Genomic DNA, 27,916 nt, shown 5'->3' with positions numbered 1-27,916 from the left:
CCTCGGCCTGCTTCAACACCCTCTGCATACTCCAAAAAATGTTTGGATGGATTCCACCCAAATCAAGAAAAACGGTCACACACCCCCTCATCAGTAGCAGATTAGACTAAGGCAATGCCCTTTCCGCTGGTGTTAACTAGAAAGTACTCAGTAAACTCCAAACAGTCCAGAAAGCCACAGCCAGACTGATCCTAGACATCAACTGTCACAGCCACATCACCCAACACCTCCACAATCTCCACTGACTCCCCATCAAAAAAAGAATAACCTTCAAGCTCCTCACCCACGCATACAAGGCCCTCCACGGCATCGGACTAGCATACCTAAACAAACGCTTCTCCTTCCATGCACCCAGGAGAAACCACCGGTCAGCTGACCTCTATCTGACCACCATCCTACACATCTACAAGACCATAATGGGAGGAAAGACCTTCTTCTACCTTGCATCCAAGGCCTGGAATGACCTCCCCCTCCATCTCCGGCACGTGCCTATGCTGTCCCAGTTCAAGAAGGACCTCGAGACCTGGCTCTTTGATAACCCCAGCACTCCGTGGACCATCCCCCCCCACACCCCCAGCACCTTGAGACCCTCACGGGTGAGTAGTTGTGCTTCACAATTCTCTGCTTGATTGAAGGTTATGGGGCTGGAAGCTTAGATTTATACAGTATCTATGCTAATTATTAGTGGATTTGAATTATTTTAAAATTAAGACTATTGCATTAATGAAATGTGGAGCAGGAGGTATAACAATAGGAGTTTATAACTTTGAATGTATGATCAATGCAATATTCAAATAAACAGACCCACATGGGTTCAACATCACTGCATTTATGGGTGACTTGCCCTTTAATTATGTCCCTACTTTAGGGATAAATGAGACTCGCAACATGGCGAATGTCATTGCCTGAAATTCAACTATCCCTGTCTCATATGTCTTTCATTAGGAAATTCATGTACTCAGATTTTCTATATGATGTATTATTGATTTGTGATTTACGTATTTTATCATTTGAATTGGTTGGATCATGCCACTCAGCTATTCGTTTAGACAGGTTTAGACAGGTTCAGAGCTTCCAAAATATGGCTTTGATATTTTAAAATTATACTGGAATTTTATTGCTACATAGCCCTTTGTTTACGTTGTTGTCTATGTATGCTTCATGCAATGGTATTTATGTTTAGTGGAGGGAAACGAAATTCACCTGTGAAAATGGCATGGTGCCTTTATTATGTCTGGATTTAGGAATCCACTTATCAACATTGCAGCAACTACGGAGTGCATGCTTCTCTTTTGTTTGGCTATTATGGGGTCCTATCCCGGACACGCACCACTCCGGAAGGGTTAGGGAGTAAGAGGTTCTTTGTGCTGGTGAATATATATATATATGTATATATATATATATATATATATATATATATATATATATATATATATATATATATATATATATATATATATTTACACAAATGTTTATATACATGTATATATATCCACAACAAAAGTTCCCTAAAATGTGCGCTCTCAGTGACACAGACTCCACACGGTTTGCAAAGTTCCAAGGGTGTTTATTCACAACATGTTTCAGCTTGCAGAGAAGCCTTGACCACGTGATCAAGGTTTTTATGCGAGCCGAAACATGTTGTGAATAAACACCCTTGGAACCTTGGAAACCGCATGGAGTCTGTGTCACTGAGAGAGCACATTATTGGGAACTTTTATTGTGAATTAATTACCCGCGTGCTCTGCCGGCGTGTGCGCCACCTCCCTTGTGGCCCCAGCAGTGGGAAGGAGCAACTTCGAGGATATATATATATATATATATATATATATATATATATATATATATATATATATATATATATATATATATATATATATATATATATATATATATATATATATATATATATATATATATATATATATATATATATCTCCAGCATCTGCGTGCCATCGTGAACAATGATCCATCATATCCGGCCAGGCATTTTAAGAGTAATCATAAAAACGATTTACAATGCCTATCCTACTTTCTCATCGCATCTGTAGACAAACCTGTGAAGGGTGGGGACAGAGACAGGATGCTTAGGAGACTTGAGTCCCAGTTCATATTGGAATTAGATAATAGATTTCCAAACGGGCTCAACAATACAGAAGATTTGTACGTTTTCCTGTAAACTTATGTTGCTCTAATTCCTGATTACTGTAAATAACATCTACTAGTATTTTCCTTAGTTTTGGCATTTTCTTTGTACACAGACTTTCACACATACACTTCATCACTTCTTTACTTTTTCCTCATCACATATTGCTTCATGGTTGTTACCATATAAGCTTTTTCCCATTTTTACATTTTTTTTTGGGGTACACTTTTTTACTTTACTTGGACATAGCCACAGGGGACTATTTGCGTATTTCTGTTTTCCTTACCTAAAACCACATTAATATCGTTAGTGGTTCTTTACTATTGTTCCACTTTTTTGGCTCAAAATTTATTGTTGGCCTCTTGCATTTCAGGCATTTAACTTTTTTATTGCCGTGTTACCTGATGAAGACATATAGAACCCATTCATATTGGATTTTATCCAATTGTTTACATTTTTGCATTAGTTTGCACAATATTGCACTTCGTCACTTTATGAGTGTATATAAACAACATGAATTGCACTTTGCATTTGCACTTTATTAGGATATCTTGCCAAAAAGTTTGCACATGATTGCGTAATTTGCACAATGTATGGGTTTTATCTAAAGAAAATGGTACTGTCTTTTTAAATGAATTGTAACACAACGTGTTTTTTGCTTGATTTCTTCTTGCACTTTAGGCAATTTTATTATATGCGCCATATTATATTATATTTGTCGCATTTTTGGCCATTTGATGTATATTTGTATGTTTTTTAAAAAAACAATGGACTTTAGTAATTTTTCCCTTTCTTTATATTGTGGATTTGAACCCATTATTTTTTTGTAGTATACAACAACTGTTGATACTACTGTTTGGAAAACAGACTTTTCAGTGCTCAAAATGGAGTATGTCCTTTCTTTCCATGATCACATGGTGTAGTGTTTGAAAAAAAGAAAAAAATGCTAATTGAAACAAAAAAACTGTGAAGCACTGGGTATTTAAATGTGTATGCCGCATAAACTGACTGTCTGTGAGCAAGGGCGGATGCCCGAAACGCATCAGATTTTGTTGGACTTAAACTTTAAATAAACTCTGTGCCTTTATTTACATTTGGATTCGTGTGGTTTTCCTGGGTCGATGGAATGCGGAGCCTTTGAAATACTGCTGTTGCTGCATATATATATATATATATTTTTTTTTTTCAGCAAAACTGTCTCCATAAAGAAACACGCCGCACACTGCTCCGTTTATCAAGTATTTTGGTTTATTTTCTGTGGGTTTCCCACCACCTACGCGTTTCAGACATAGATCTGTCCCTGGTCACGGTACAAACATTAGTCCTTCATTACTTTTTAGGTTTTATACCTGTGGTCACCACTTGGCAATTAAGGTGCATTGTGGGCCCAGTAGTTTTGAGGAATAAAGTGACTCCAAACTGTGCGCTGCACCATGCCGGTTCCAAGCATTTCAACGACATGATTTATTACTCGATTCTAAATGAATGTGGTGTTTGCCAATGCGCGCACATTGGTCCTGTGGACATTATAAATGTGGTGCAATTAACTCACATTATTGGCGCATTTATGTACAACCAAATGAACAATTATAGGACTGAGTGTCCAAAGCAAAGTGTCATGGCTAAGTGCCTACGAGTTGCATCATGTCGGTTCCTGCTTGGATCAACAGCATTCACAGAGCACAGAAAGTTAAAATATAAATTATACTTATCAAATGTCACAAACATTAAATTCATGTTGTTCATTCATCATTGTGTCAAACATTTCACTGCTGATGTCTGTTTTTGTACTCAACAGTAAACAAGGATTCTGGAATTTGCATTGTTATTCTAGTTTTGGAATTATAAGTGTACATAAAGTTCCTCATCGGCGTTAAGACCCCAAGGGTTCCTGGTTTTGAATCTTATTATCAATTTCGATTCCAACCTCCTCAAAGCAATAATTCGATCACCCCCTCTTTCATTTTCACCAATTACTGCTATTCCTGAATATTTCATGTCCTTCCAGGTTCTTCCAGGATGTGAGTTCAGGTGTTTGGCTGTTGCATAGTTTGGATCATTGTTTTGAATTGCCCTTGTGTGTTCAAGAATTCGTTTCTTGAGTGGACAGATTGTTGAGCCGATGTACTTTTTCCCGCAGAAGCACTGTATTTGATATACAACAAATTGTGACTCACACGTTATTTTGTCTTTGATAACAAATGTTCTTCCCCTGGGATCAGTTATTGATTTTAGATTCTTCCCAATCTTACATGCTTTGCACGTCATGCACTTGCTGAATCCCAGTTGTCCTTTTTCCAGCCAGTTTTTACTTTTTGTTCTTGTGAAGTGGCTGTTTACCAGTGTGTCGCGGATTGATGGAGCTTTGCGATATGTTACCAGAGGTCTGTCGCCAATTAAACTGCCTATTTCACTGTCCTTTTTGAGAACATTCCAGTATTTGGACAGGATTTGGCGGATTTTGTAGCTTTCCTTGGAGTATGTTATTATTAGTCTTGGTTGTTCTTCCTCCATGCTGTTTGTATTCAATTTTGGTCTGGTTATCAATGTTTCCTCTCTTGTTTTGGCTCTCGCTTTTTGTTCTCCCTTCATTATGTCAGCATGTTTGTATCCACGTTTGGAGAAGCGATCTTTGGTCTCTTTGAATTTGTTCTCCATCTCACTTTCATCAGAACAATTCCTTTTCATTCTTAAAAATTCCCCGTACGGGATGCTTTTCTTGAGGGAGATAGGATGAAAACTAGTTCCATGCAATACGCTGTTCGTTGACGTTGCTTTTCTATATACAGTTGTTTCAAGCTTGTTGTTCTTCACATACACTTTAGTGTCCAGAAAGTCTATTTCTTCCTTTTGAATGTTTGACGTGAATTGTAATCCTACTGAGTTGTCATTGAGGATTACAATGTATTCTTGCAGTTTCTTTTTTGAACCTTTCCAAAGGAGGAACAAGTCATCTATAAATCTGAGCCATATAACCACATCCGTGGTGTATGGTTCGTTTTCTTCTCTCCAAGCTATGTTTTTCTCCCACCACCCCATGGTGAGATTCGCATAGCTTGGAGAGAATGAAACACCCATGGCACATCCGCACGTTTGCCTGAATTTTTTTTATCAAAAGTGAAAACTTTATTATCTAGGCAAAAAGTCATCATATCAATTACCATGTTGGTATGTCGTAGTTCTGATATGGGTCTTTGGTTCAAGAAATATTTGGTTGCAGTCAGCCCCATGTCCCGCTGGATTGATGTGTATAGCGAAACCACATCTATGGTCGCTAGCCAGTACTCTGGTTGCCATTGAACTCCCATTATGATTCTGAGGAAGTCCCCAGTGTCCTTGATATAGGAGCTGAGTGTGGGAACGATTGGGGCTAGAAAGAAGTCGACATAGGAAGATAGGTTCTCACACAATGAGCCGCAGCTAGATATTATTGGGCGGGCTGATGGTTTCACAAGAGTCTTATGAATCTTTGGAAGAAAGTATATTGTTGGCATTATTGGGTGTGTGGTTGTCAAGAATCTCTTTTCTTCCACGCTTAGTAGGCCATTTTCTTGCCAAGTTTCTATGCATTTGTGTAATTTGATCATCATACTGGTCGTTGGATTGTTTTTTAGCACTTCATAGTTGGTTACATTGTTGAGTTGGCGGTATGCTTCTTCCAAGTAGTCTTCTTTGTTTTGAATTACAATATTCCCCCCCTTGTCCGCAGGTTTTATTTCTATAGCGGCGTTGGACTGTAGATTTTTTAGGGCTGCACGTTCTTTTATTGATACGTTTTCATTTTTGTTGTTGATGGTATTGTTCATTGTTTCTAATTCTGCTACCACCAAATCATGAAAGACATCTATGCGGTTGCCTGGATGTAAAACAGGGCAGAATTTGGATTTACTTCTTAAAGTTGTCTTTGGACGTACTCCTACTTCATGACCCATTTGGGAGAGTGTTTGAGTGTTTGTTAGTACAGTATGGTCAATTTGATGCGACAGTTCGTAAGCCGTTTGTAGGCTGTTGGCATCCGCTACTGTGAAAATTTCTGATCCATTGTTTATGGCTGGCTGAATCACTGTGTTTGATTGTTCAGCACGTTTGTTTTTGGAAAAGAATTTCTTCAGTTTCAATTTTCGCACATACTTGTACACGTCGATCCTGGTTTCCACTTGGTCCTGATGTTTGTCAGGACAGAATGAAAGACCCTTGTTCAATAGCGTCTCCTCTGGTTTGGTCAAAGTATAGTTTGAAAGGTTGATTATCAAATTAGGGTCTATTTTGAAGATTTCCTTTACTTTCTTACTGTCCTGTTGCGGAGTGGATATCTTTGATTTTTTTCCTCTCCGGGTTTTCCTCCTTGGATTGGATTTGCCATTTGTCCCCTTCCACCTCCTCTCATTGGTGCATTTCCGCGTCCCCTTCCCCTTTGTTTTGGGGTTAGTTGATCTCTGTGGAGCATCTCTAGCTCCTCTGTGAAAGTGAGTCTTTTTGGCGGCACTCTGTTTGAAGAACAACAAGCTTGAAACAACTGTATATAGAAAAGCAACGTCAATGAACAGCGTATTGCATGGAACTAGTTTTCATCCTATCTCCCTCAAGAAAAGCATCCCGTACGGGGAATTTTTAAGAATGAAAAGGAATTGTTCTGATGAAAGTGAGATGGAGAACAAATTCAAAGAGACCAAAGATCGCTTCTCCAAACGTGGATACAAACATGCTGACATAATGAAGGGAGAACAAAAAGCGAGAGCCAAAACAAGAGAGGAAACATTGATAACCAGACCAAAATTGAATACAAACAGCATGGAGGAAGAACAACCAAGACTAATAATAACATACTCCAAGGAAAGCTACAAAATCCGCCAAATCCTGTCCAAATACTGGAATGTTCTCAAAAAGGACAGTGAAATAGGCAGTTTAATTGGCGACAGACCTCTGGTAACATATCGCAAAGCTCCATCAATCCGCGACACACTGGTAAACAGCCACTTCACAAGAACAAAAAGTAAAAACTGGCTGGAAAAAGGACAACTGGGATTCAGCAAGTGCATGACGTGCAAAGCATGTAAGATTGGGAAGAATCTAAAATCAATAACTGATCCCAGGGGAAGAACATTTGTTATCAAAGACAAAATAACGTGTGAGTCACAATTTGTTGTATATCAAATACAGTGCTTCTGCGGGAAAAAGTACATCGGCTCAACAATCTGTCCACTCAAGAAACGAATTCTTGAACACACAAGGGCAATTCAAAACAATGATCCAACCTATGCAACAGCCAAACACCTGAACTCACATCCTGGAAGAACCTGAAAGGACATGTAATATTCAGGAATAGCAGTAATTGGTGAAAATGAAAGAGGGGGTGATCGAATTATTGCTTTGAGGAGGTTGGAATCGAAATTGATAATAAGATTCAAAACCAGGAACCCTTGGGGTCTTAACGCCGATGAGGAACTTTATGTACACTTATAATTCCAAAACTAGAATAACAATGCAAATTCCAGAATCCTTGTTTACTGTTGAGTACAAAAACAGACATCAGCAGTGAAATGTTTGACACAATGATGAATGAACAACATGAATTTAATGTTTGTGACATTTGATAAGTATAATTTATATTTTAACTTTCTGTGCTCTGTGAATGCTGTTGATCCAAGCAGGAACCGACATGATGCAACTCGTAGGCACTTAGCCATGACACTTTGCTTTGGACACTCAGTCCTATAATTGTTCATTTGGTTGTACATAAATGCGCCAATAATGTGAGTTAATTGCACCACATTTATAATGTCCACAGGACCAATGTGCGCGCATTGGCAAACACCACATTCATTTAGAATCGAGTAATAAATCATGTCGTTGAAATGCTTGGAACCGGCATGGTGGAGCGCACAGTTTGGAGTCACTTTATTCCTCAAAACTACTGGGCCCACAATGCACCTTAATTGCCAAGTGGTGACCACAGGTATAAAACCTAAAAAGTAATGAAGGACTAATGTTTGTACCGTGACCAGGGACAGATCTATGTCCGAAACGCGTAGGTGGTGGGAAACCCACAGAAAATAAACCAAAATACTTGATAAACGGAGCAGTGTGCGGCGTGTTTCTTTATGGAGACAGTTTTGCTGAAAAAAGTATCTTGCAAGGGTGTCCCGAACCTTGCCGCCGGCACCAGCTTTGAAGTGCTCCTCTCATCTTGGGACATTTGCTTTTGAGAATATATATATATATATATATATATATATATATATATATATATATATATATATATATATATATATATATATATATATATATATATATATATATATATATATATATATATATATATATATATATATATATATATATATATATATATATATTATATATGAACCCAATCCTGTGTTCAAGTTTTCCAAAAAGCAGGCACCGACTCCGTGGGATTCGTAATCAAGGGTCTTTATTTACAAGAAAGACGATCAGACGTGTTTGGGCGGACAAGTCCGCCTTGCTCATTATGTATATATATATATATTTATATATATATATGTATTAATGTATTTTTATATATATATAGTATTAAATATTATCGTGATGTATTTAATTTCCATTATATTAAATATATATATTAAAATATTTAACATTACTTTAAACTCTATTAAATATTACAAAAATCTATATTTTTGTCTATTTTTGGACAATATTAGTGTCAGCGACATTTTTTCTGATAGTCTTCTACCTACCCTTATAAGTATAGGTGCACTGTATTGTGGTAAACAATATTTATGACTCTATATTTTTATATTTTTGTCAACGATATTATTTACCACAATATTGTGTCAGTCGTACAATTCCTAACTAAGAAATAATGTATATTTTGAGAACTAGAGCAAATGTTAACACTCAGACTGAAGAATCCACAGCCTTTGATTAATGATTTTATTCTTAACTGCTTTTGCTGTTCAAAGCAGAGTGAAATTCTATCACCCAAAGCAAAGAAGTGTGTAAGGAAGCATTGGGTGCATTCTGTTGTGAAATATTGGCAGCTAAAGGTTTTGACATCACTGTTTCAAATTCTTGTCTGAAGTGAGATTTTTGAGTGTACTGTTACAGGTATAAAATCAATACTCATCAGCGTGTCACCAGCGATAGGCCTCAAATTTCATGCATGTCAAACACTACCTACTGTATATTTTTGGTGAATGCTCACAATGATTATTATTGGTAAAACTGTGGTATGATTTGGTAGGTAAAAATTGTCTCCACAATATGGTTCAATACTTGTCAAAAACTTTAGAATAGATCCAACATATATGTATGCACACAGAAAACTGGATTGGATACAGGAACATATCCAAATTTTCTTAGGGCCATTACAATAAATGTTTCATTTTTTATAAACCTATTCTCATATGTGCAGTTCCCATAGCACATTGAATATTGAAACAATGAAACATTATGAATCTGCCCACAATATTGTACTTTACATCTAATTCTATTGTTAGAGAGGGATGTGAAGAAACATTATTTGATTTGTGTAGAAAGTGGCATATACCAATCCAAAAATTCTTTATTTCGGTCTATAAGACCATAAAAGATGCATGTTATATACAACTGACAACATTTAAAAAAGGGAAAAAAAGAGTTACATTTATAAAAACACATTTTCATTTAAAACAAATAACGCGTCATTCTAGGGAAGATGAGGGAAAAAGTCTATCATAATCAGGAATAAAATAGACATAAATGATAAAAGCACAGTCCTTGAATATAACAACAAGTTCACACTTGGGGGTTTTGTGCAATTAACAATTTTTTCCTGATGAGCCACATGGCCATGATAAATTTCGCCACAGCAAAAATTACATGAGGCAGAGTACTGGTTTTTAAAACTCTGTAGGCATTCATGTAGCTCCTAAAACCCAAATTCCTGCAAAGAGGGACCAACCAGTACTTCCTGGGTCTATAATATGCAGGACAGAAGAAAAAAAGATGGGTTTCTTCCTCATCGTGAGAATTACAGCCAGGACAGGATTTATCATCGCTCTGAAGCCATTTGGAGGTAAAAGTTTTGATCGGTAGAGTACCAACCCTCCACTGTATAAACAGCTTCCTAGCAAAGATTGGGAAAATAATGTCCATATAATCCTCAAACTCATAAGATTTTTTGGATTGCAGGAACGTTCAGTTAGGGTGCCGTTTATTGGTCGATGTCATAAGTAGATCGAGGCTTTTTTGCTTGTATATTTGGACAAGTCGTTTCCGGGATAACCTTTGGCAGCCTGCTTCAGGGGCTTCCCAGAGTTCAGACAGGTTTAGCCGATACAATTCCTTCTTAACAAAGGCCAGCCAGGGAATTCTGTCTCGTTGGTTCAGGGCCAATACATGGGTGAGGTCACTCCTGTAATGTTCAAGCTCGCTGGTGGACCAGAGCCTGTGCCAGAATCTTACTGGTTTAGACTCCAGTTCAGCAGCGATAGGGGGTAGACCCACGTCCAATCTCAGGGGAATCAGGGGTGTGCCACGGGGGAGAGCCAGTAGGCGTCTGAGAAAGATATTTTCTACTCTTGCGAGATCCCGACCTGCTCTATACCCCCAAAGCTCACTGCCGTACATTGCAGCCGCCTTGGCTTGCGTTTTGTACAGTTCTAGAGCCGGACTTATGGGTTTATAGGTTGATGTATTTGCAACCTTCAGGATTGCACCAGATAATTGGGTCAGCTTTAGCCGAGATTTCACTATCTGGGGTTCCCAGGATAAATTTTCGTGGAGAGTCACCCCCAGATACTGAAAAGTTGTAACCCTTTTTAAGCTGGCCGTACCCAGAGTGGGATTTGGTTTGCTCTTAGGTGAGGGATTAAAAATCATGAATTTGGTCTTCTCTGTATTGATCTCTAGACCGTGTTGTCTACAGAAAAGACCAAATCCATCCAGAATCCTCTGGATCCCCATTGGACTTTTGGAAAGCAGGAGGGTGTCGTCAGCAAACATGATAGCTGGCACCCTCCTGCCTGCCAGGGAAGGGGCGTCGTTGTCTTTTATTCCATCAAGGTGGGATATAACACTATTCAGAAAGAGGCAGAACAGGGTCGGCGCCAAGACGCAACCCTGCCTAACCCCCCTGAGAACAGGAAACCTTGCGGAGAGCGCTCCATCCCTCCCACACCTGACCTGCGCATAGTTGCCATCGTGCAGCCTGATTATGGCATGCAGCTCGGTTGGTACGCCCAGCACCTGAAGGACCTCCCATAGTTTTTTTCGTGGGACCAGGTCAAAGGCTGACCTCAGATCTACGAACACCATATATAGTCTCCCGCCCTCAATCCTCACCGTTTTCCAATACAGGAGGATGAGGCGGAAGATCTGGTCCATGGTGGACGTATTTTTTCTGAAGCCAGGCTGCAGAGGACTAAGAATCTCATTTGCCTCCATCCAATCCAGGAGCTGGTCCAAAAGGAGACGAGAGAAGAGTTTTTGGGGAACATCTATGAGGCTAATCGGCCTGTAGTTGGCTGGGAGGAGAGGAGAGCCCTTTTTATAAATTGGCACTATCTCTGCTCCCAGCCAAGTACAGGGGATTTCCATACCTCCCAAGATGGCATTGAATAAAATGAGGAGGTAGGGGCCCCAGACTTCAGGATATTGTCTGAAGAGATCACCGGGCAACCTATCTAAACCCGGAGCCTTCCCCATTGCCAATCTCTCTACTGCACCCACTACCTCACCAAGAGTGAATTCCAACCCAACTGCAGGAGTGAATATATCCTCGTGAGCCACTTCAGTGGCAGGCAATATGGTGTCCTGGTAGAGTTTGCCAAAGTGGGCCTCCCAGACAGATGGTGCAATATTTGGCTCCACGGCAGCTTTGGCCTCTCCAGTACCATTATTCACCAGGGACCAGAATCTTTTAGAGTCTCTGGTTTCTAATGCGAGGGAGAGATCATGCCAATGGTTCCAATCCCACTCCCTTTTTGCTAACGCAATGGCATCTCTATAAACCTGTTTAAGTTTGGCGATCACACCCTTATCTGACCCTGTCTTAATATTGGCAATTAATTCTTGCTTAGCCTTGCGACAGGAGGAGTTATACCAGAGTGAAGTGCGTGTCTTTTTACGCCGTGGGGCAGCCACAGGATGTAAAACCTCTGCTAGGGAACCCACTAGATTTGCATGTATCTGCCCCAGTTTGGAATTAAAGTCCGTGGAACCAGGCTGATTAATTAAATCGTCTAGTTCCGCAAACTTCGGGATTGCAATATCAAAGATTTTCCTAATGTTTTCCTCAGTACTGACTATTTTCGCCCATTTAACCCTACGTCTATTGGAACTTAGGGCCAAATTTCCCGGGTCATCCTTATAGTTAGTGGATAGCGAGTCAGCAGAGGGTGCTGGATGTTTCAAATCTAACAGGAGAGCGTTATGGTCGCTATCAGTTCGGGGAGATACCCTGAAATCCTGAACCCTAGACCATGAGCTGATGTCAACGAGAATGTAATCCAACCTGGATTCGTGACCCTTCCTATTGAAGGTACACGAGGAGGGACAGTCTGAGGGGTTGCGGCCATTGCAAGCCCTCAATGCATAGTTCAGGGTTAGGGACATAATTTGTACAACAAGTGGAGACCAGGATTTGGGATGGGGGAATGAACATGGTGGAACACCCCAGAAGTTATCTTCTGTGGTAAGGGCACCCTCCTTTAAGCCTTCCAGGGGTTTGAAGTGGCAATTGAAATCTCCGCCCAGGACGATTTTGCAGTCACTGGGCAAAGAATCCAAAAAGGACGCAAGATCCTCTAGGGTAGGCGATTCCTTGGATGCGCTAACTGGACGGGAGTACACATTTATAATTGCCAGTTTTGCTGCGTTGGGCCACCCGAGAAGTACACACTGGATGTCCTCGGAGAGCGTAGGAAGTGGCATATACCCTGTTGAAGGATTATATGCCGGTGGAGACCTTAATGGCGGAATGATGTTAAGGCAGAACATTTCTACCACAGGATTTTCGACAAGTGGAGAAACCTTGAACTGATGACTTCCCATTTCCATCAAACTCTAAATCATGTCCCTTGGTTTCCTTTGTAAGGTAACTCTTGCACTTTGATGATATTTGTGAAAAGAATACTTTTCATTAGTGCATTTCTACAATGTGCCAGGAGATTTCAATTAACTATATTAAGCAGAAGCCACCTCAGTAGGGTGTTAGCTCTCCATTGTTTTTGCATGCTTTCACTTTCACCTATCCTATTCTACTTACTCTTCATCAAGAACACCCCAATTAAAATGTTTTCAACAATTTTTGTCAAATATAAACGAATAGGAAAAAATAATTACTAAAAATAAATTACCTGTTTTGTAATCCCTCACCTTAAACAGGATTTGTTTACAAATTATTGTCCACATTACCTGATCAATGCCAATCTTTTCTTCATACGCCAAGGTTTGTTCCTTATACAAGCAATTAATTTCTTCTTTTCTTCTACCTGCTCTTTTAGCCTGGCTATCTCGCCCTCTGACAAAGATTCATCAGAAGAGGATGAAGAGCTGGATGATGATGATGATGAGCTAAAAGATAAAAGTTTATAAATGTCTAATAACATGTGTTCAAAAATTGATTTGATGAGCTGTCTACACCACAAAGATTTTATGTCTGACACAAATTCTAGTTGCATATTAAAAACTACATTTTTGAATACTACATACAATAATATATTTGTTTAAGCATGAGTAAAACTCCACATTTTAAGACTGTAGCACAATTCCAGTAATGGCTAAAATACAAAACTTGTCTCTTACCTTTACTCTTTCTGATTTTCGTTGAAGATAAGAGGCTCACACTGCCTACAGTTTTGCTTTTTTTAATATTTCCAAACATTAGCAATTTTTTTGCAGATTGTTCTAACAGAGTAGTTGTGTAACAGAAGTTCCAAATTATGCCATTTGACACTTGATTGCTGCTCATCCAATACCAATACAAATACTAATATCAGTGTGGGAGCATTGAGTGTAATGTTTTTGAAGTTTTGATTTTGAAATTCATATTACTATGTAATTTTAAATAATTGTGGTACTGGCTTGTGGTGGCTTTTATCACCTGGTTGGATTTTAACTCTGGTTTGTAATGCATTTTCATATTTGCACATTAGCTGGATGTTATAGGTAATTATACCATGCTGAGCAATCCTATTTCATTGGTAAATCATAGTTACTTTTGACCTTGGCTGTTGAAGAAGGTGTAGTAAATTCAAAGTAGCCTTAGTAACCTAGTATGATGTGGAGTAATTATTTTAGTTGCTCTTAATAATATCCAGCAAAGCTTTTTAGAGAACTCACTGTTTATAAGATAGCTTCAAAGGTGATTTCCCTTTCGATAGTCAGAATATGCAAAAATCAGTAAGGCCTGATTTAGATGTCTGTCGGAAAGCCTTCGATTGCAGGTCTGAGGCTTTCCGGTCAACATCTAAGGTTTAAACTCTGACACCATATTACAAAGACAACTGTTGGAGTTTAAACCAATAAATCCTACTGGGTTCCAATGGGCTCAAGAAGCCCGACAGCCAGTCAGAAGGGCCACATAATTCCTAACGGACGGTATTTTCGCCATTGGGATTATGATGGCAAGTCTGGCAGCAGTTCCATGTCGGGCTTTCTGACACAGAACCACTGTTGCAATGCGGCTTTGTGGGCCCCTTACTGGTGCCCCCTTCCCCCTGGCTGTCCGGTTGTGGCTCGGGGGTGACCTATGGTGCCCCCCTCCCATCCCTACACCGTGAGGCAGGCAGTGTGAGGTGCCTGCCACATGGTGCAGGGATGTGCAAAAAGTTCGATTTTCAATGGAAGCTTGTGATGTGGGCGGTTTCAGCCCGCTGCACAAGCTCCCATTGAAAAATGGAAATTTGCGACCACACCATGTGCAGTCGATTCCTAATTAGTTGTTCGCATCTGCCAACCTATGGTTGGATGTTTCCCTCACCGAAACAGTGTCGGGCGGACTTGCGACCTCGTAATGAGGGCCTTAGTGTTGTAGACTTACTCATTTGTGTGTAAAAGTGAACATCATTGCAAAGGCCCATCAGTTGGTCTTGTCTTTATCAAATGATATGATTTTGAATTCTGGTGTTCTGAAAGAAGATACTTGGAAGGGAAGAGAAAGACTTAAACTGCCTCTGTCAATTTTAAACCTGGTGACAGGTATGTTACATTATTTATGCAACGTTGTCAACTGAGGGTGTGAAACCAGAATACAGTGCCCCAAATATTGCCATACTGGAGTTAATAATAGAAAATATTTGGAAACAATATTTAGAACATTTTATGACAGAGGAGGTATTCTAAATTACAACCAGTCTTAGGTATAATTTATGTGGTAGGAACAGTATGATGCAGGGAACCTGTGGAGATGAAGCCATGTCAGCATATCAGATATCAGGGTTAACTGAGGTGAAAAATTGCACTCCACTCCCTGATTCGGACACATAGAGACAACTAAAAATATATAAAGGTTGTCTTATAGGCCCCGGGGAGTCTGTGTGGGGCAACTGTGCATACAACAAGGGTTTCTTTAGGGTCAACTACTTCCCAAAATTTCTTTGTGTTTAAGAATGTAAAATACTGCTTTGAGTGTATCTAATAATTCGATGGGGAACATAATAAAATAGTGTCTCTCATTACGTAATGTTCATGCATGCTTTTGTAATACTTACAAACATTTACAATTCATGAGTCATGTGACGACATTAGCAAGTGTAAAATTAGGGTGTGCATGAATCCAAGTGATTATGTTATAACTGGATAAGTGTAAATACATTTAATAAATAAAAATTGCTGTTGAATTTAAGTAAACAGAGGTATGTTTTAAGAAACTATATGCAATGGTAATACAAAGGTGGAATCACAGTCAGTATTAATTGGTATTAACACACCTTTCAGCACTTAACTATTTCCAGTGGTTCACTATGTTCTAAGAGGAGCCTTAACTCATGCATGCTCATGACGAGCTCAGCTTGCCATGAGGCACGGTTGCGCTGTGCTCATGATGAGCTGAGCTCGTCATAACGGCCGCAACGCTCGCACGTGGGGATAATTCCCCGCTGTGCTGAACGTTCTGAGGAAATGGGTGTGGCCATGACAAGCTCAGCTCGTCATGAGCACAGCGCCACCCTCGTGCTGCGTGACGAGCTGAGCTCATCACGACCACCGGGGCACTGTGCGTGCCCCCCCCCTCCCCCTAGCACAGCGGGGGAATTACCCCCGCGGAGCAGAGGTTAAGAATCTTAGGATACAAAGGTTCAATGGTTGAATTTTTATGCTGACCAATAGGATGGTTCACACCAGGTGAAGTTACAAAACATGACCTGTGACCTTGACAACTTAGAAAGAAGTGACAACGTGACATCCAGTAAATGAAACCACAACCATAAGACTAGTATTAATTAGAATAAATTGGTTTACAGAAGTAGATAGAATGCCATTTTAGCAATTACAAATATCACGTAGTGTGCTATCCTAAAATGCCAGAGCTGGGGACAAGATGTGTCAGAGGCAAAATTCTGATAGTTTAGATATGCTTATTTTGTCAAACGTGGCATTATATGCCAAGCACAGCAAGTATATGCCGTCTGCAGTTCGGTATTTTCAAGCATAGCTTCAAATGCCCAAGAGTAGTAATTTATGTCCAAGTGTTAATTCCATATGCCAAGATACTGGCATAATATACCTGGTATAGTTTTACATGCCCTCCCCAAGCACAGCCCAATTTGGTCAGGGTGGCTTGCATGCCAAAACATTGCCATGTTATGGTTAGTGGCAACTTAAATGACAATGGCCATGCTTGTGTATCCAGGCATAAGCCAAGTGCCAGCATCATATGCTTAGGCGTATACCCCGCATTATCTTCCAGACAAAGCCCCATGTGTGCAGATATAGCCTCTTCTACAGGTGGCAGTCACAAAAGCCAAGTGCAGCCATATATTTCAAATACAGTACCAGAACAAATCATATGAATATGCCTAGCCTTATATTACCAAGCACAGCCTTGTGTATCTAAATGACACAACTTACCTTCACCATGTACAGCCTTACATACAAATAAACAACTTTCTATGCACAAAGCTGAGATTCATAGGCTCAAAACAGCTCATGTGAGCAGGTCCATTCCTCTATGTCCAGGTAAAACTCCTTATACCCCCTTCAACTTCATAGACGCAATGATGTCCACACACAGCATTAATACGCCTGGTGTTGCTATCTATTAACAACAAATAATTAACTATACATAACATAAGCCAAGTTCAGCTCCATATAACCAGAAACAGCCTCTTATTGCCAGCTGCAATTTCACATGTTGAAGGCAGCCATTACATGAAACATTCACCATCATATACTCAGGAACAAGGTCTTACAAGCAGGCATGGACTCAAATGCTCAACTACAATCTCATATTCCAAAACAATCATCCTATGTCCTAGCAACGCTTCATATGCCAAATCCACTTTCATATACACATATATATTCTAGAACGTCCAGGACAATACCAATATGCCCTTTTACAATCTCATATGTTATGGGACAGCCTCAGAAGCTGCCAAGAAGCCCATGTTCCCAATCTGTTTGCCTTCGCACAGTACAGCACATATGACCAACCCAAGTTTCATATGCCAAACCATAGCCTTTTAGGAAACAGGAACACATATGCTTAAGCACAGCCCGATATGCCCACTTTAAGTGCCATGTACCAAGCATTGATTCTCATGCCCAAAAGAAACCTCAAAAGCCCAGTATCAGGATAATATGCAAAGACACAGCGGAACACACTTAGGTACTGCCATAAGGTGTCAAGTGCAACCTAGTGTACCCAGGAACAGACTCTTTTGCTCAGACACATTTTCAGATGCCCAACTCTTCATATGCCGCAGCACTGTCTCATATTAAAAGCACATTCTCATATGCATACATTTCTATTCATTTTCTTTTTATATGGCCAGTCACATTACAGAAAAGGGCACAGTATAAACTCATAAGCTCCATATGGCAAGGAACGCCCATATGTGCTCAAGTGCAACCTCCTGCATTTGTACAGACTTGCACATCTAGATTTGTCTCCTAAACCAACATTCTGCCTACTATACACCGGTATAGTGTCATATATCTAGGCACTTTCTTATAGACCCAAGTAAAGACTGATTTGCCTGATACAGTCCTATGTGCTTATTACAGATTAATATGGACACATGTAGCATGATATACCAAGTATAGCCTTAAACGCTATTTAGTTATTGCAGCCTAAATGCAAAGCACAACCTCACATGCTAGGATTGAGCCTGATCTTACCATCTGAGGCTGCACAGGACACAACCATGTCCCTCACCCATGCCCATCCGGCCCTTTCTTACTTTAAGGAGACAATATATCTTAATTTTAAGAGGGCTGTGGCACATATACTCGTGCAGTTGCCATGGCTGCATTAACATGCATTTCCATAGCTGTCTACCTTAGGCCAGAGAGAATAGCTAAATGCACCAGTGCCCTGAGCCACAATCCAACATATGCCTCTGATGTGGAACTGAAGGTGTGGAGAACGGGGTATAGTGGATAGTCACATGTCATGGATACTCTCATTCCTCGACAGGAAGAACTTCAGAGCACTTCTCACAGAGTATTTTTCTTTATCCCAGATGCTTTGTGAAGTGATGAAATGAAGTCAGTAAGAAGTGTTATCATTCCTCTCTCAACGGGGGCGTGGCCTAGCAGCCTAAGATGGCGGACGTGCTTCTCTAAAGCTCCGTCCCGGCTGCCCGCCAAAAGTCACGCCAAGTGCAATGGGGATCCTCTCCTGACTCCCCAAACATCAGACCGCCAAGCTGAACACACCGGGAAACCCCCAGCACCGCAGCGGCGCGATATGACATGGGGTTCCCACAAGAACGAGGTGGCCGATCCACGGCCGGGAGGAAATTGAAAATGGCGGTGCCCTGATGAATGCCCTGCAATGGAGCCCAGCGGCGGCGGGTCTGGGTCCCCTCATCCATGAATAAGAGTGACCCCAACTGCCGATGTACCCTGAACGGAGGAGGCGGCAACGTGAATGGAGCCCCCCCGGCATCCCCTGACCAGAAGGTGAGAGCGTATGCTCCGGCAGCTCACCGGGCCCGGCTGGCGGTGGGCGACCCGCGCGGGGAAACCTCTCCTCCGAGCCACGTTGTTGGGATTGTGGTGGGAGCTTTCCCATTGGCCTGCAAAGCCCCCCTACCCACCTGCCTACTGAGGAGGGGATCCGGATGCGGGGCAGACTCCGGGCCACGGATCGGTGGTCGCGGGGCGGAAACATCGCTCACCCTGATACCCCCTGTGCTACATTGCGGTCGGAGTCCCTCACTGGGACCCCCATCGAGGCCCGTCAGTCCGTGCCACAACACTGGCACAGACCGCGCTAGGCCAGCGCCTCTACGGTGGCATTGTGAAAAAAAAACTCCCCCCCAGATCGGCGCTAGGATTCGGAGCGCGGGGTGGGGAGACGAGGCATAACAGGGCGAATACCAGCGGAAGAGGCAGCATGGAAGCCTCACCACGTGGCACCCGCACACAGAAACAACTGAGCCCCCTACACTGGCTGCACCTCAATATTCAGGAACCCCGCAGCCAGCCGCACACCGCCACGCTGGGCGCCAAGGTGCACAAGACGCAGGCCACAGTGCACGAACGCCACGCAGCCCAGTGCCCTTGAATTCCCTACACTCCGCCTCAACATCGTGCTAGCGTGGGACAGTGCCCCTGGTCCTCCACTCCCATCCGGCACTGGAATCCAGAGTGTGTGGAGGGCAGTCGTGGTGCAGACAGACACGGGTGAGTGCCCACATAAACAAGACTGACACACACTTGTCCCGAAGCGCAGTGTTAGGCACCAGAGACGACGGATTCCGGCGCCATAGCTACAGCACCTCGACGACCACCCACAACTGGTCACACCTCGTGGACCATAATCGAACGGCGGCCCCGGAGCCTCCCCCCCCCTGCTTCCGGCGATAGGGCCCAAGGTGCAAAACAGGGATCCTGATCCAGATCGGAACTCTCGCCTACGACATCATGGGACACCAACGCAATACAGAGGTCATCCAAACACGGAATCCAGGCAGGTACATCATATCCTTCTGGAAGTAACTGGTAATACAAACCTGCCCACATGGGAAGCTAGTGCCCTGGGGTTGTTCCGCAAACGGAAAACTGAGAAAGTACCATACCGATTCGCCTCATTGGCCATCCTTCTAGCGAAAAGGGGGATACCATGCATTGGTGAGCCCCGGATGGACCCCCGGAAGCAGCATGGACAAGAGCAGTGAAGAAATGGGGGGCAGCGGAGGAGGAAGTGTTACGAGACGAGGAGGTGAAAGGCATACGAAAACACCAAATCTCCCTTGAATGGGCGCAACTGATGCACCGATTCACCTATGTTACAACGCAGCCACCCTCCCTACCCACCTCTCAGACACACTCCGCATTGGGCTCCCCAGAGGGGCAGATAGGTGAGGTCTCACGAGTAAATACTGGTCCCTAGAACGTAGGATAGCTTGACACTGGTAATAGTTACAGATACGCATGGAGACTAAGTTTGGGATGATAACACCAACTGTCGAATTGACATTTTACCACTGTCCGATGTATAGCTACTAGTCATGAATTACTGTACTTTTTATGATATCTTAAAAAGTGTGTACGATTGCCAGGATACTTGATGTAATGCAATATAAACCTTCAATAAAAATATTCAAACAAATTGAATCATTCCTCTCTCAACTCAGTAGTAAAATGAGACTAATCAGATAAAAAGAGAATAGATTTGGATAAGGTAAACATGCCATTTAGAGAGCCATATTTACCATGGGTGAATGGCACTGCCTCAGAAATCACTCACCCACATCATAAAGGCTGTGTAAGAAGTTTACCAACAGAAGCAATGAAAACTTCAAATGACCTTGCACTATGTTAGAACTTCCTCAATGAAGACATAGGGTGAAAAAAACGAAATGGTATTCTTGAACAAGGGACTGTTCACCGCAAGTTATTATGTCCAAATTAAGACACCTAGTTGAGAATGAGGAATTAAACATTGACGTCTTAAGGCATGGGCAAAATGGGCAATTGCATGCCAGAGCAGGACTCTTGTATTTCAGTTATCTAGTATACTAATTAAATAACCCTCACCATTGGTCGTGTGGAACTTTGTTAGTCAACAAGACCAAATAGGGCTTCACAAGAGCTGATAAAGAGAGTTTCTATGAGGTAAAGGTTTATTTTTTCAACAAATTAATTCAAATTAATGTATTAATTTAGGAAATATTATATTTAATCATCATTTTTACGGAGTCAAATAATCTATTAGTCGATTTTTCAAGACAAGTTAAAATACCACATTAGTAAGACTTACAAATAAATGAAGCAAGTGTGTTCCATAGAAGAAAGTCCCGATCTATATTAATGGGGTTTTTAGGCATAAATGGCAATTATCTACAAAAAGCAAGGTAATGTGTCAGTTTCAGAAACCCAAATGAAGTGCTCTGATTAGATAATGAAAATGCACAGGCATGAAGTCTTAGCACTCAAGCAATGGAAATTTGCAAAAGCTGAAAGGTATTCTCTACTTAAAGTCAGCAGGCATCCTTAAGGTCTGTTTTCTGTTCCTGCAACAAGCTCTCCGTACCTAGGGCCAGATGTAGGAGCCCAAATATCGGTCGGTAACGGCCGAATTCGGCCGTTACCGACCGGTATTTGGTGATTGGGATGTAGGGGCATCCTTTTATAGATTCGGTAAATTTACCGAATCTGTAAATTTACCGATTTTGTAAAATACCGAATCGGTAATTTTACCGATTCAGTAAAACCCAGATGTAGGTGGGACTCTTCTGAGTCCCAAAGGCCTTTCAGATTCGGTATTTTACCACCCAATCCAATTGGGTAGTAAAATACTGAATCCTGGTGTGCATGCACATGTGTGCATGCACACCTGTGCAATGTGACACACAGACATGCCCTTAGGGCATGACTGTGTGCCACATGGCACACAAGTCCGGAATCGGGGTGCCAGAGGGTGTCAAAGTGACACCCCTGCACCCTTGCAGGATTCGGTATTTACTGATTCGGTAAATACCGAATCGGTATTGCCCATTGATTCCTATGGGCTTCATGGCCCATAGGAATCAATGGGCAATACCGATTCGGTATTTACCAAATCGATAAATACCGAACCCTACCGATTCGGTAATTCTCAATTTGGAATTACCTACATCTCCCCCCTTCATATTTACCGACTCTTAAATACCGAATCAGTAAAATTCGGTATTTAAGAGTCGATAAATATGAATTACCTACATCTGGCCCCTAGTCTCTGGGTGAGAAAGGGAAGCTCTCTAAAAGAAGGAAGCTCTGCACTCTAAGGAACGCAACTAATAAAATTCTACCAAAACATCAATAGTAGCAAATCTTACGTTCCCAAATCCCATCAATTAACCAGTGTCCAACAAACTCTGGATGCAGGTAAACTCCCTAATTTCTCACCCCTTCACAATGAGCTATGGAAGTACGTCCTTGGTTTGTTACTTTTGATCAAATATTGTGATTGAGGCAGTTCTTCCCACGAGTCAAGTTTTCTGCCATCTCCTCGCAACCCAGTGAGAACTTCACTATTAGTTGTCAAATGCATTCCAAATGCCTATTTACTAGCTAATCAAAGGCTTATGGAGAATTGCAGCATTTGCATGTGGAAAGAGAAAAGCATCTTGTGCAAAACAGGCCTCTCATCCTTAATGTATAAAGTGAATGTTTAACATGGCATCAGTAGTTAGGCTAACTTCAGTAAATTCATTATATTAATTCATGTGTGTGATTTTATTGCCTAAATATGATTACCTGCTACAACTTCTGCATTATTTGGGCATGTGTTATTTAGCATTGAAATTAACATGGGCAAAGTAAATTAATCTGTACCTAGCTCTCCTCTATCTATTTCTAGATCTGAAGCTCTCTTCTCTCTGCCTACCTTTACCTCTGTCTCTGTTTGCCCAGTGTGATCCTATAGGTTTTTGGTGTCCTCTTATATCTTTTAACAGTTTTTGTGTGAAACACAAGTCTTTAAGATTGACAACATATGGGCTACAGTTATCATGAAAGTGGGCAAAAAAATTGAAAGTTGTTATGAATAATGGAGCCACAGAATGTGTCTTGCTAAGGGTCCCAAAATCCTTAAGATGATACTGGATAAAACATTTTTAAAACTTTTTGTTAAAGATTTGTAATTCCTGATACGATTAGTCATCCATGTACTGCCTTTCAAAATGCTATGCTGAAGCACCCACCCACTTTATGGCTGAGTCGAAGTACATGATTTTAGGCAGATGGAAACTTCATTTAGTAACATGGCAGGATTGATGAAAGAGCACTAAACTCTGGATCTGAAAAAGAAACTAAAACATGCAACTACTTTAACCAATATAGGAATGGTCCAGTTCTCATGAACGGGGCCTTTGATTCTAAAGTTTTTTGCTTTAGAACTCAAGTGATTTGTCTCCTAGTTAGTATCAGAATCAGAAGGTGCCCCAAATCTCTTATCAGGCAGACAATGAATGGGGTTGCATAGCATGTGGACAGTAACAGGCCTTTGCTCCCTGAGAACTCAACTTCTCTTCGATTATATTTAGCAGGCTTTTACAACAAGTAGCTGTTTTACTACATGCACGGGAGGTATACCTAATGATTTACTTGGACATCATTATGATAATTTCAAAAGAAAGGAATAGATGGCCGTCATTTTTACCTGTGAGATCAGTTGCTGCATGATCTACATTACATAATGATCAAGGATAATATAAATATGACATCCATAAGAAGCTAAATTTTTCAGTAGTATAGTCTCTGCACAGGAGTTGGTCTCAGTCTTTCAGCACCAAACATGAAACAGAACAGAAATAATTTGAAATATGGTTGCAGAGGGATTTTAGGGGATTAACATGCTAATGCAAATAACTAACCTCAAAATGCTAATCCCAATTGTATTCACAAAGTACACTTCTAAAGTCAGTACAATGAAATAGATTCCAAAAGGTGTAAATGTACTCTATCCCCACCTTGGAGTAAGTTTATCACCACACAAGCTTACTCCTACAGACAATAATGGATGTGTGAACGTAATATAACACCCAGAGGTAAATAGGTTTATTTTTATATTTTTTTTATTCCTTATTGAAGGAAATTTTCTTAACAATTTGTACACCCCGCCCCACCCTCCCCACCCACCCCAATACAGGCAAGTTTACATCGAACTAATATCAAGATCAACTTACATTTGAGTATACAAACAAAATGAAAAATTGTAACAAGAAAAACCATACTGATAATACCATCTTGGCAATTAGAGACATTACTGTTCTAGATATTCTATCCAATGCTTAAGTGGGTACCAAATTTCTAATCCATTCTTTTTCTTATTAATGCCCTTCCTACTGTATATAGCTATTTCCAGGCTATAGGTTGATAGCAATCGCGCCCGCCATTGCTGGAAGGTCGGGGGATCTGGGTCTAGCTAAGACGAGACCAGACAGATGCTAAGCACTGCCATTGAAACAAACAAAAATCCCTTTCTGTTATCTACTTGAATATCCATATCTACCCCCAATATTATTTCTGCGTTGTAATCTCTATCTGTGTCTCAAATATTTCTGAAAGAAAAGTAGAAATTTCTCGTCTAAGGGTGCCAAGTGCCCCACATGTAGCAAGCATATCTATTAAATCTGCTTCTGGCATCGCGCATCTTGGGCATGATGTCCCTTTGCCTGTACTCCATTTTGCTAACCTATAGGGGGTGTGGCATAAATGAAAAAAGGTTTTGTAGAACTGAGCTTGTAATTTAGGAGACATTAATAGTGACTGAGAAAATTGAAATGCCTTCTGGATAGAAATAACTGGAGTACCGAGTTTGTTCTGCCAATTATGTATATGTTTATCCAGGTCGTCGTGAAAACCAGTAATTAAATTGTATATAATGCCCCTATTTTTACTCAGCTACAATTAATCAATGTTTCGATTAGCTCGATTCTCTGAAATACTACCCTACCACCCCCCTTTTTCAATATAAAGTCCCTAACCTGTAGATATTTAAAAAAGTCCTGCTGTTCTAAGCCAAATTTATTTTTTAAGGATTCAAATGAGCTAAAGCCTACTGGTTCATGCAGAGGCAAATTGGAATATACCTAACCTGATCCACCGCTTCATACAAGTGTCAGAGAAGATCTCGGGAAGATTTTTATTACAGATGAAGGTAGTATAATACGAGAACCGGCCTATCCCCAAATGTTTGCGGAGCTGATTCCAGGCAGAGTGGATTCCTTTAAGGGTTTTGAAGCGCACTTTCTTAAAATGACAGTCATAGGTCAGTCGCCACAGATGATCACCCGCTGCTTTGCCAAGAATAAGTTCCTGAGGAGTTGGGACGGATCTTTCTAAAATATCCTCTTGGTTTGAAATTAACAGCGATCTACTATATTTAAGAATTGACGCCCACCAGTAGGCTTTAAGATTAGGTAGCGCAAGACCTCCTCTGTCTGTCGGTAGGGTGATAAATCTATTGGCTTTGCGAGTTTTTCCATACCCCCATATAAAACGGGCAAAGATACCATCAATTTCTTTAAATATCAGTGGATCAAAGTTTAAACAGATTGTGCGGAAAAAATATAAAAATTTAGGAAAAAATAACATTTTAATTAGATTGCATCTTCCTATGATTGTTAGGTGTAGGTTGGGAAACTTTCTTAAACTTTTTTCTGTTTGTTTCATTAGTGGATTCACGTTAAGTTTTACCAGATTTTTTAGATTAGAAGTGAAATTAACGCCAAGATACATCGCCTTATTCATCACCCTTTCATCTTGAAAGTTACATTTGCCATTAATTATAATCTGGGTTTTGTTCTGATTTAGTTTGTATCCAGAAATTTCACCGAAGGTTTTTGCCTCTTGTTCCATTGCATTAACTGCTGCATTTGGATTGGTTGTGACTATTGCAATATCATCGGCGTAAGCCAAGGATTTGGTTTCACCATTGGGAGTCTTCATTGAAATTATAGAAGGATTCATTTCTAACCTAAGGATGAAAGGGTCAATGAATATGGCGAATAGCAAAGGTGAACAAGGGCAACCCTGCCTAGTCCCTCTAGATACTTTAATGGGGTCAGAGTTTTCACCATTTATCCTGACCACTGCTTCTGGGTTGGCATACATCATGCGAACCGCGCTAATGAAAACGTCCCCTATTCCACTCCTTGACATAACAGTCCATTGAAATTTCCAGGAGACCCTATCAAAAGCTTTTTCGGCATCTAAAAGTATTAATGCCATAGGGTCTCCTGTTACTCTGCTATGTCAAAGAGTGTAATCACCCTCTGGATGTGATCGGTGGTGGATCTGCCTGGGACGTATCCATGCTGCCTGACGGAGATCATTTTATGGATTACTGGGGCTAGTCTGCTAGCGAGTAATTTAGAATATTTTTTTGGCATCACTATTTATCAAAGTAATAGGGCGATAGGCCCCTAGCTCTGTCAGATCTTTATTCTTTTTTGGGAAGACAATAATCTTAGCCCGATCCCAGGATTCAGGTGGTCGTCCACCCTGGAAGACATGGTTCACCAGCTTAGTTAGGATTTCTTTTAATTGTTTGTTAAATCTAACATAAAATTCCACTGGGATTCCATCTAGACCCGTTGCTTTGCCGGGTGGAAGGCTATTAATGGACAAAAGTATTTCGACCCATTGTGGTGCCCCAGCGAGGGTATCTTTATCAGTTTCGGGTAGTTGTGCCCCCGTAACGAGATCCAAATAATTATCAATTTTAGACTGACTCAGTGTATAGATCCTCGTAATATTTCTGAAATGCATCTCTGATCTCTTTAGAGTCGCAGGTAAAGCCATTGATGGGGTCTCTAATCTTTTTGATTGTATTATCGCTGTTCTGCTGTCTTGTGCTGACTGCCAATTGATGTCCAACCTGCTCACTGAGCTCATAGACTTTCTCCGTATTCAAAGTGGCTTTATTTATAGCTTTGGTAGTAAAGATTTCCGTTATAAAATTTCTTGCGATGGCAACATCTCTTACAGGCCCTTCAATGTTAGTACCGCCCTGGACTGCAATCATCAAATCTTCTTCTTTACTAATAAGATGATCCTGAAGATTTATTAAATTTTGTTTTGCGTCTTTACTATTTTTAATTGAGAATCTGAGAGTTTCTCCCGCTACTCCCGCATTTAGTGTATCCCATACCACTTCCAGCGGGGCACTCCCCAGGTTATACTTTTAAAATTCTGGGATCCAGTTTTCTATAAGTATACAATAATTTACATTAAGCAGTAAGGCCCTTTCAAACGTCCAGTTACTGCGGTCATTTTGTTGGTTCCCTATTTATCTGCTAACAATTAGGGGATTATGATTGGAAAAGACCCTTGGTAAACGGTCAACCGAACATTTCGATACAATGGTGTCTGATGCAAAAATATAATCCAATCTTGCAAATTTGCGATGGGGGTATGAAAAAAAGGTATACCCAGGGTTGTTTGGGTTTTTCATCTCCCAGCAGTCTGAAATTCCATGAGTATTACAAAGATCCCTAAGGGCTCTGAATGTTTTTGGTTTCCTACCTTGGTAGCTAAAGTTATGCCCGGATGACCAGTTGGGTGGAAGATTTAAATTTATATCACCACAAACTATCATAGGAGTAGACCAATTTGCTAATTCATTAGAAAGATAATTCAAGAGATCGGGATCAT

The 27,916-nt window shown here is 40.9% G+C and overlaps 1 protein-coding gene across 1 annotated transcript in view; it reads right to left on the bottom strand.

The window, feature by feature from the left end:
• The window catches only part of LOC147727212 (transmembrane channel-like protein 2-B), a 748,500-nt gene that overhangs the window by 706,558 nt on the left and 14,026 nt on the right, over positions 1 to 27,916 (bottom strand). The window contains exon 3 of the mRNA XM_086963588.1: positions 13,523 to 13,681. Coding sequence (XP_086819714.1) covers positions 13,523 to 13,681 — 159 coding nt within the window. The remainder of the gene's footprint in view (positions 1 to 13,522; positions 13,682 to 27,916) is intronic.

This window comes from Lissotriton vulgaris, chromosome 3_1, assembly GCF_964263255.1.
Source record: "Lissotriton vulgaris chromosome 3_1, aLisVul1.2, whole genome shotgun sequence".
Lineage (NCBI taxonomy): Eukaryota > Metazoa > Chordata > Amphibia > Caudata > Salamandridae > Lissotriton > Lissotriton vulgaris.
Note: the sequence above shows the minus strand (reverse complement) of the source record. Positions and strands in the feature narration are given on the sequence as shown.